The following is a 10000-nucleotide window of genomic DNA, read 5'->3' as shown; positions in this document are numbered from 1 at the left end:
GCAGTAGCAATATATGTAATACTAGCAGTACCGGTATGTGTAATACTAGCAGAGGCAGTATGTGTAATACTAGCAGTACCAGTATGTGTAATACTAGCAGTACCAGTATGTGTAATACTAGCAGAGGCAGTATGTGTAATACTAGCAGTAGCAATATATGTAATACTAGCAGCACCAGTATATGTAATACTAGCAGCACCAGTATGTGTAATACTAGCAGCACCAGTATGTGTAATACTAGCAGCACCAGTATGTGTAATACTAGCAGCACCAGTATGTGTAATACTAGCAGAGGCAGTATGTGTAATACTAGCAGCACCAGTATGTGTAATACTAGCAGAGGCAGTATGTGTAATACTAGCAGAGGCAGTATGTGTAATACTAGCAGTAGCAATATATGTAATACTAGCAGTAGCAATATATGTAATACTAGCAGTACCGGTATGTGTAATACTAGCAGTACCGGTATATGTAATACTAGCAGTACCAGTATGTGTAATACTAGCAGTACCAGTATGTGTAATACTAGCAGCACTAGTATGTGTAATACTAGCAGTAGCAGTACGTGTGATGCTAGCAGTAGCAGTACGTGTAATACTAGCAGTACCAATATATGTAATACTAGCAGTAGCAATATATGTAATACTAGCAGTACCAGTATGTGTAGTACTAGCAGTATCGGCAGTATTAGTTTATTAGTTGTAGTACCAATGAGCTCCTGCAGGGTGGGGACTGAGCCGAGGTCCTTCAGCAGCAGTCTCAGCGGGTCTGAAGGGTCTGGACACAAAACCTCCTGATGCTCCAACAACAGCTACACACACACACACACACACACACACACACACACACACACACACACAGACACACACACACAGACACACACACACACACACACACACACACAGACACACACACACAGACACACACACACACACACACACACACACACACACACACACACACAGTGAGAACGCAGCTACAACAAGGTATTTCATGACTGATGCTAATTCAGATCCAGATCCTGGTTCAGGTAGATCAGTGCAGACCTTGTGTGTGTTGAGCAGCTCGCTCACAGAGATGTAGACGACGGGTTTATTGACGATGATCAGCTCTGAGTATTCGTCCATACTGAATCTTTCCTCCAGCTCGGGGACGTCACACACACCCAGCAGGAACTTCCTGTCACACAGCAACATAAACAACAGTCAGGAGACCAGGAGAGAAACCAGGAACAAGGCCGACAAAACCTCATGAAAACATCTTTTCTCAGATCAGTGTGCAGGCTGTTTAAGATCTAACCAGAGTCAGCTCGCCTGTGGTTGTTTTCTGTGGTTGTCATAAATCCAGACCCCAGAGGTCAAAGGTTATTTAGAAACAGACCTGAACTTGGCGTGAGTCTGGCTGATGTACTGGTTGAGTGTTCTGACGTGGTATCCGTCTCCGTGGAAGTGTTTGTTGGCGGCGGCGTGCTGCAGCATGCGGGCGATGGAGCCCAGGATGTGACGCTGCTCCGGCTGCAGGGCCGAGCCGGCAGAGCGGTCCACCACGTCGAAGCCATCTGGAGCCACGATGGCCGGGTTCATGTAGCGATAGTAGACCAGGTTCCCCACAATCTGTGAGAGAGGAGGAGTGAGACATCGAGAGAGAGGAGCCTGTATGTATGTATGTAAATGGATGCAGCGGCAGATGAATACTGGATGTTACTGGGACCAAACCAGTACAGCTTCAGTCTGAATATTGGAGTTACCTTGTACAGCTCGTCCTCACTGGCTTCAGGAAACTTTTTCTTCAGAGCGTCTCTGAGAACCTTCGCTGTGTAACGTAAACCGTATCTACAACAAACAAACACAAACACTGAAATAAACACGAGTTCCTTTCATGAGTGAACAGGAGGAGGCCTACAGGAGTTTGTGGAGGTGAACAGGAGGAGACCTACAGGAGTTTGTGGAGGTGAACAGGAGGAGACCTACAGGAGTTTGTGGAGGTGAACAGGAGGAGACCTACAGGAGTTTGTGGAGGTGAAGAGGAGGAGACCTACAGGAGTGTGTGGAGGTGAACAGGAGGAGACCTACAGGAGTTTGTGGAGGTGAACAGGAGGAGACCTACAGAAGTTTGTGGAGGTGAACAGGAGGAGACCTACAGAAGTTTGTGGAGGTGAACAGGAGGAGACCTACGGGAGTTTGTGGAGGTGAACAGGTAGAGACCTACAGGAGTTTGTGGAGGTGAACAGGAGGAGACCACAGGAGTTTGTGGAGGTGAACAGGAGGAGACCTACAGAAGTTTGTGGAGGTGAACAGGAGGAGACCTACAGGAGTTTGTGGAGGTGAACAGGAGGAGACCTACAGGAGTTTGTGGAGGTGAACAGGAGGAGACCTACAGAAGTTTGTGGAGGTGAACAGGAGGAGACCTACAGAAGTTTGTGGAGGTGAACAGGAGGAGACCTACAGAAGTTTGTGGAGGTGAACAGGAGGAGACCTACGGGAGTTTGTGGAGGTGAAGAGGAGGAGACCTACAGGAGTTTGTGGGGGTGAACAGGAGGAGACCTACAGGAGTTTGTGGAGGTGAACAGGTAGAGACCTACAGGAGTTTGTGGAGGTGAACAGGAGGAGACCACAGGAGTTTGTGGAGGTGAACAGGTAGAGACCTACAGGAGTTTGTGGAGGTGAACAGGAGGAGACCACAGGAGTTTGTGGAGGTGAACAGGTAGAGACCTACAGGAGTTTGTGGAGGTGAACAGGTAGAGACCTACAGGAGTTTGTGGAGGTGAACAGGAGGAGACCACAGGAGTTTGTGGAGGTGAACAGGAGGAGACCTACGGGAGTTTGTGGAGGTGAACAGGAGGAGACCTACGGGAGTTTGTGGAGGTTGGAGGTGATGGCTTTAAGCACTCGGTCTGTCAGGTTCTTCAGGTTGATGATGGCGATGTCGATGCGTCGTTGGACTTCGGGGTGAGACAGAGCGTCCTGAGGAGACACCTCATAGGGCAGAGAGCTGCAGGGACAGACAGGTGAGACAGGTGAGACAGGTGAGTCAGGTGAGACAGGTGAGACAGGTGAGTCAGGTGAGTCAGGTGAGTCAGGTGAGTCAGGTGAGTCAGAATCTTCCAGGTTTGAGTCTGTTCAGACCTCTTGTGTCCCGTCTGGGTCTCGGTCTGGTTGATCCAGGTCTTGTAGACGTCCACCGGATCGGTCCTGATGCTGAGGGTCCGGTCCAGCAGGACGTCCTGCAGAGCGGGACCCAGCGCCTCCCGCAGGACGTTATGACCACGAGCGTTACGGTAAAAGTTGACCAGCATCTTGATGACGGTGGGGTTACCCGTGACGACGTCCTGCGGCTGCTCCACCTTCAACCTGCAGCAGCACAAACACTCATCACTGATCAGAAGAGTCGTCACAGACGGAGCTGCTGCCTGCTGGAGACTCTTCTGTTTGATCATTTAAATTCTCAGTTTCATCTTGTGTTTGGAGTTTTTATGTTTTTATTGAGAAACTGTTCAGATTGTGGTTTTGAGAAGATTCATTATTCTTATTGTTACTGTAAACACAGGAGATACAGTCTCCCTCGTTTCTGGTCTGATACTATTATTTGTTTGCTTTACTGAAGATAGTTTTACACGATTAAGGACAAAATCCAGTTAAGATGCACAAACAGGTTTGATTCTCTAAAACTCTCAACGTCAGAGCGAAACAGTCGCTGATCAAGACGACTATCGATCATTTAGAAAAAGGATTTTAAGTCAATTCTTATTCATCTTAACTGATGTTTTATCATATATTAACTGGATATTGTGTTCACCTGTTTGTAGGATGTGCCAGTTTTATTAGTCTGTTTATGTTGTTTGTGTTTTTTAAGCTCAATGAGACTTTTTTACCTGGTAAAATAAAGGAAAAGAATAAAATCAAATAGTTTCAGTTGTATTTTATCTGCAGTTAAAGAGGAAAAATGTCTGATCAGCCAATAAGAAACATTCACAGATAAATATATAAAGATAAATATATAAAGATAAATATACACTAAAGGAAGATAAACTGTTGGATTGTCAGTAAATAAGTCTGGAACAGCAGAACGTCACCTGATCTCAGACTGCAGCACCTCAGTGAACACCTGTGTGTGTGTGTGTGTGTGTGTGTGTGTGTGTGTGTGTGTGTGTGTTCCTGTGTGTGTGTGTTCCTGTGTGTGTGTGTTCCTGTGTGTGTTCCTGTGTGTGTGTGTGTGTGTGTGTGTGTGTGTGTGTGTGTTCCTGTGTGTGTGTGTTCCTGTGTGTGTGTGTTCCTGTGTGTGTTCCTGTGTGTGTGTGTGTGTGTGTGTGCGTGCGTGCGTGCGTGCGTGTGTGTGTGTTCCTGTGTGTGTGTGTGTGTGTGTGTGTGTGTGTGTGTGTGTGTGTGTGTGTGTGTGTGTGTGCGTGCGTGTTACCTGATCTCATACTGCAGTGCTTCGGTGAACAGCTGCAGCAGCAGGAAGGCTTCTCTGCGGTCGGAGCCGTAGTTAAACAGACTGAACACCAACATCTCCATGAAGGAGGTGGAGCGACTCTGAGGCATCAGGAAGATCAGCTGAGCCAGGTACAGAGGCTGAGTCTGAATACACACACAAACAACAACAACAACAACAACAACAACACAGTTTAACATCTGTCCTGAACAGAAACCTTGTTCACAAAACTCTGTAGCAAAAGTTTGAAGACAAAACAGCTGCACACAACGTTTCCTTCATCAATCACATGAACACATTTAACCCTTTCTGAATACAGACACACAAACTGTTTAGCAGCAGTGTCACAAACAGACAGTGTGAGAGGCTGATGACTGTCAGACATGGAGGTGGATGCACGGGAGCCACTGCAGTGTCTGAGCGCGCTCCGTGCACCTGCTGCACCTGCTGCACCTCAAATGATACTTAAAGATTTTATTATGAATAGTCCACGGACACCTGCAGGTAGAGCAGGTGTCTGTGTGTCTCACCTGCAGCAGGTAGAGCAGGTGTCTGTGTGTCTGTGTGTCTCACCTGCAGCAGGTAGAACAGGTGTCTGTGTGTCTCACCTGCAGCAGGTAGAACAGGTGTCTGTGTGTCTCACCTGCAGCAGGTAGAGCAGGTGTCTGTGTGTCTCACCTGCAGCAGGTAGAGCAGGTGTCTGTGTGTCTCACCTGCAGCGGGTAGAACAGGTGTCTGTGTGTCTGTGTGTGTCTCACCTGCAGCAGGTAGAACAGGTGTCTGTGTGTCTCACCTGCAGCGGGTAGAGCAGGTGTCTGTGTGTCTGTGTGTGTCTCACCTGCAGCAGGTAGAGCAGGTGTCTGTGTGTCTCACCTGCAGCAGGTAGAGCAGGTGTCTGTGTGTCTCACCTGCAGCGGGTAGAGCAGGTGTCTGTGTGTCTCACCTGCAGCAGGTAGAACAGGTGTTGGTAAGCCTCCAGTCTCTCTCTCCTCTCTCTGCTCAGAGCTTTCAGGCCTTTACTTCTCTCCAGGTCCATCATGTCTGACAGCTGCTCCTTGTTCTTCTTCGTCAGTTTCTTACAGTGAGACACCACTTCCTGTACGGACAGACAAACACTCGTTAACATTAACGAGGACACAACGCAGACATGACAAACGCTACAAAGAACGCCAACCTAACGAGGCAGTGTCTACAGAGTTTGTGTTTTTCCATGTGAGCGTGTGCATTTGTGCGAGGCGTCTCTGTGTGTCCAGACCTGCAGCGTGGCTCTGTTTCGGACCAGCAGGCCGATCTTCAGGTCCATCAGGTCCAGGTCTGCTTCCAGCTGCCGGTTGAAGCGGATGCTTCTCACCACCTCCTCCCTCTGACGCAGAAGCTCCGCCTCCTCTCTGATGTCACCGTCGCCCAGGTCGAGCAGATGAACGAACTTCCTGACCACAGACAGCGGGGGCGTGTCCGAGTGCACTGGGACAGGTGAGGGAGGAGGGGGAGGGGCTTATTAATGACTCACAGTACCTGATATTTTGCACCAGAGTAGTACGCAGGATCATTTCAAAAACTAAATCTTAATGATGTCAGCAACAGTCCAACCAATCAGATGCAGCGTCTCTCAGTGAACTTACCCAGCATCCTGTACTGGTCTCGGGCCCTGTTGGCTCTGAAGAAGGCCTGGATCTTTATGATGGCGCCCACCTGTGGGCAAAGACAGTTACTACACGCTGACAACATGGAGACTTTCATTAAAGGTTCACAACAAGAAATGAGAAAGATCTGAGTTACATTTATCTTCAGTGAGACTTCTGAACAGAACTGATGTGTTCAAAGTCTCAGTTTAGACATTTAAACCAACGCAAGGCAGAAATGTGACTATATGATCATTAATGAACTCACTGTATACGCTGGTTTTAGTGATACTACCACCAGTTTCAGCTGTATCAAATGTTTTTACTGACTATGTTGTTGTTATTATTGATATTATTCGTTTTTATTGTTGTTGATTCATTGCATTATGCTGTATTGTTGTGGACTCCAGGAAGAGTAGCAGTGGATCCAAACTAATAGATGAATAAATAAATAAGAGGACAGAGACGGCAGCACGACTCACGTTACGTCTGAAGAAACTCAGTCGAGCTCGATATTTTCTCCTCGCCGACCACATCCTCACAAACGACTGAATCTGATGACACAATAATTAATGATGATAAAACATCTGATTGACAGCAAGATAACGACCTGACAGACGATAAGACGTGTGGACAGATACTAAACATCAATATTCTGATGTGTCTGTTGTTTAGCAGGACGCCGTGGTGAACATACGGCATCATTTTAGACATTTAGTGAACTAGCTGATGAATGAAATCATGTATAAATCATGTTATTATCTGCAGTTTGAGTCATAATGAGTTGTTAGTTACTTTGACCACAGCTCTCCAGTTCATGTAGAGAAACTCCAGCCGACGCCTGAACGCCCTCTGCTGGACAAACCTCCTCCACTGAGACTGAACACACACAAAACCAGTGTTACTGTTAATGCTCAGATTAAATATTCAGCTCCATCAGAGTCAGCTGCTCCGCTGAAAACACAACAATATAATAATTACAACAACCGTGAATGAGAGCAGATGATGGCAAAGGAGAGCAGAGAGGAAATTATAAATGTGGAAGGAGATTAAAGGCGGGGTCCTCTCTCACCTGGATGACGATGGCGGCAGGTGTGTGGCTGTGCAGGTAACGTCGTCGAGCCTCCAGCTTCTGTCTGATCAGGAAACCTCGACTGACGGCCTGCAGGCGAGTGACGAGGGCTTCGCTGCTCCTCCAGAGGACGTTACGACTGTACGAGCCCGAAACGCTGCCGACGACTTCCTGCAGGGAGGAAGAGTCACATGACATCACTGCTGCTGACCAATCACAGACACGGGGACAAATGTCTCCGTTGTTTTTCTTGTTCTTCTGTGTAATTTTCTAAATATAGACGCACCTGTCCGGGTGAACAGAGTTGGTTTGTTTTAATAATCTCTGATCTGATCTCTCGTGTATATCTGACCTCTGACCTTCAGGTGTAAGTCAGGTGTGTCTCACCTGGATCTCCTGTTGGTCCAGGAACACACTGTTGTGGACGAATTTGGGAGGTTTCTCCCAGCTGCCCTCCAGTCTGGTCAGGTGAAAGAAGTAGAACGAGCCGTCCTCCAGCTGGACTCGAACCCACGGACTCCTGTTGTCTCCTGGACACACAGAGGAACCAGCAGGCTGGCTGTGATTGGTTGAAACTCTGAGAGCAACTGGTCTGTAATCTGACAGCGACTGGTCTGTAATCTGACAGCGACTGGTCGGTAATCTGACAGCGACTGGTCTGTAATCTGAGAGCGACTGGTCGGGACTCTGACAGCGACTGGTCGGTAATCTGACAGCGACTGGTCGGTAATCTGACAGTGACTGGTCTGTAATCTGACAGCGACTGGTCGGTAATCTGACAGCGACTGGTCGGGACTCTGACAGCGACTGGTCGGGACTCTGACAGCGACTGGTCGGGACTCTGACAGCGACTGGTCGGTAATCTGACAGCGACTGGTCGGTAATCTGACAGCGACTGGTCGGGACTCTGACAGCGACTGGTCGGGACTCTGACAGTGACTGGTCTGTAATCTGACAGCGACTGGTCGGGACTCTGACAGCGACTGGTCGGGACTCTGACAGCGACTGGTCGGGACTCTGACAGTGATGTTAGGAGTCAGTCTCACCTCTGCGGATCTTGTCTCTGATCAGAGCGTTCAGCTCCTGCTGATACTCTGCAGCACAGTGTGAAATGACTCCCTGCAGCGCCACCTCTGGTAGAGACAGAACACGCAGAGTCTGTTTCACCTTGTTTTCCTTCACTGCCTGGTTCACTGCTGCCACAGACAGACACACTGCAGGAAGAGACACATCAGTACATCAATACACAGATAATCCATCAATACACAGATAATCCATCAATACACAGATAATCCATCAGTGTACTAGTGTGTGCAAGCTGCTGCTGCTTTGATATTCTGCCTGAAGGCTTTTTCAAACTTGTTTTTAACTTCATGGCCTCAGATCTTCTACAGATCGTCAACACATCTCTTCTCTCAGGTCCTGAAAACTGCTCTCTGCCCTCTGAGTCCTACTGAAAGGACAGAGACTACTTTGTGTCTATAGGAAAATACACATCACCAGGGGACTGTGGTCCAGTACAAGCAGTAAGAGCATTGAACAAATCAATGATTGGATGTACCAGAATTTTCTTCAATTAAACAAAGACAAAACTGTAAGTAATTGTTTTTTGGAGCTGAGGAAGAACGATTAAAAGTCAGCACTCAGCTTCAATCAATAATGTTAAAAACTACAAACTAAGCCAGTAATCTTGGTGTCGTCATGGACTCAGACCTGAACTTCAACAGTCACATTATATATAATCAAGGATTAAAGGACTTATGTCTCAGCAGGATTTGGAGAAACTTGTTCTGCATTTATCTTCAGTAGACTCGACTACTGTAACGCCGTCTTCACAGGTCTCCCTAAAAACTCCATCAGACAGCTGCAGCTGATCCAGACGCTGCTGCTCGAGTCCTCACTCTTTACTTGTGTTGATGCCTTTCATGCTCTGTATAAACCTTGTTGTTGGAATGTGCTGTACTAATAAACTGGTCTCGCCATGAGTAAAATTAATAATCGCTGACTCACACTTCAGAGCTTTCTGACTCTGCTGATTGGCTGTCTTCACTGCCTCCTGGATGTCAGCCAACCAGAGCTCAGCTCCTGGGTCTCTGCTCACCTGATTGGATGGTGGAAGGAAAAATTACTTCAATTTAAAAACATGATACAGATTAAAGATTAATTATCAGAGTTCAGATTCTTTCTGATTCTTTCAATCTCAGTTGTTGGTTTGAATCCTGAGTGCCTGAGCCAGTCTGGTCACCTGTCTGGTCACCTGTCTGGTCACCTGTCTGGTCACCTGCCTGGTCACCTGTTTAGTTACCTGCCTGGTTACCTGTTTAGTTACCTGTCTGGTCACCTGTTTAGTTACCTGTCTGGTCACCTGTCTGGTCACCTGTCTGGTCACCTGCCCGGTCACCTGTTTAGTTACCTGTCTGGTCACCTGTCTGGTCACCTGTCTAGTTACCTGTCTAGTTACCTGTCTGGTCACCTGCCTGGTTACCTGCCTGGTTACCTGCCTGGTTACCTGCCTGGTTACCTGCCTGGTCACCTGTCTGGTCACCTGTCTGGTCACCTGTCTAGTTACCTGTTTGGTCACCTGCGTGGTCACCTGCCTGGTCACCTGCCTGGTCACCTGCCTGGTTACCTGCCTGGTCACCTGTCTGGTCACCTGTTTAGTTACCTGTTTAGTTACCTGTCTGGTCACCTGTCTGGTCACCTGTCTAGTTACCTGTTTGGTCACCTGCGTGGTCACCTGCCTGGTCACCTGCCTGGTCACCTGCCTGGTTACCTGCCTGGTCACCTGCCTGGTCACCTGTTTAGTTACCTGTTTAGTTACCTGCCTGGTCACCTGTGTGGTTACCTGCCTGGTTACCTGCCTGGTCACCTGTTT

General features: G+C 47.9%; 1 protein-coding gene across 2 annotated transcripts in view; it reads right to left on the bottom strand.

Moving 5' to 3' along the window:
• The window catches only part of iqgap3 (IQ motif containing GTPase activating protein 3), a 22804-nt gene that overhangs the window by 5131 nt on the left and 7673 nt on the right, over window positions 1–10000 (bottom strand). For both annotated transcript variants that reach the window (XM_042423821.1, XM_042423822.1), the window contains exons 15-30: window positions 9136–9226; window positions 8172–8339; window positions 7513–7655; window positions 7126–7296; window positions 6849–6932; window positions 6536–6607; window positions 6054–6123; window positions 5687–5895; window positions 5375–5527; window positions 4414–4577; window positions 3126–3350; window positions 2851–2991; window positions 1748–1832; window positions 1381–1613; window positions 1047–1179; window positions 709–811 (exon numbers count right to left, since the gene is read on the bottom strand). In XM_042423821.1, coding sequence (XP_042279755.1) covers window positions 709–811; window positions 1047–1179; window positions 1381–1613; window positions 1748–1832; window positions 2851–2991; window positions 3126–3350; window positions 4414–4577; window positions 5375–5527; window positions 5687–5895; window positions 6054–6123; window positions 6536–6607; window positions 6849–6932; window positions 7126–7296; window positions 7513–7655; window positions 8172–8339; window positions 9136–9226 — 2245 coding nt within the window. The remainder of the gene's footprint in view (window positions 1–708; window positions 812–1046; window positions 1180–1380; window positions 1614–1747; window positions 1833–2850; window positions 2992–3125; window positions 3351–4413; window positions 4578–5374; window positions 5528–5686; window positions 5896–6053; window positions 6124–6535; window positions 6608–6848; window positions 6933–7125; window positions 7297–7512; window positions 7656–8171; window positions 8340–9135; window positions 9227–10000) is intronic.

The sequence above is a fragment of the Thunnus maccoyii genome, chromosome 10, assembly GCF_910596095.1.
Source record: "Thunnus maccoyii chromosome 10, fThuMac1.1, whole genome shotgun sequence".
Taxonomy (NCBI): Eukaryota; Metazoa; Chordata; class Actinopteri; order Scombriformes; family Scombridae; genus Thunnus; species Thunnus maccoyii.
Note: the sequence above shows the minus strand (reverse complement) of the source record. Positions and strands in the feature narration are given on the sequence as shown.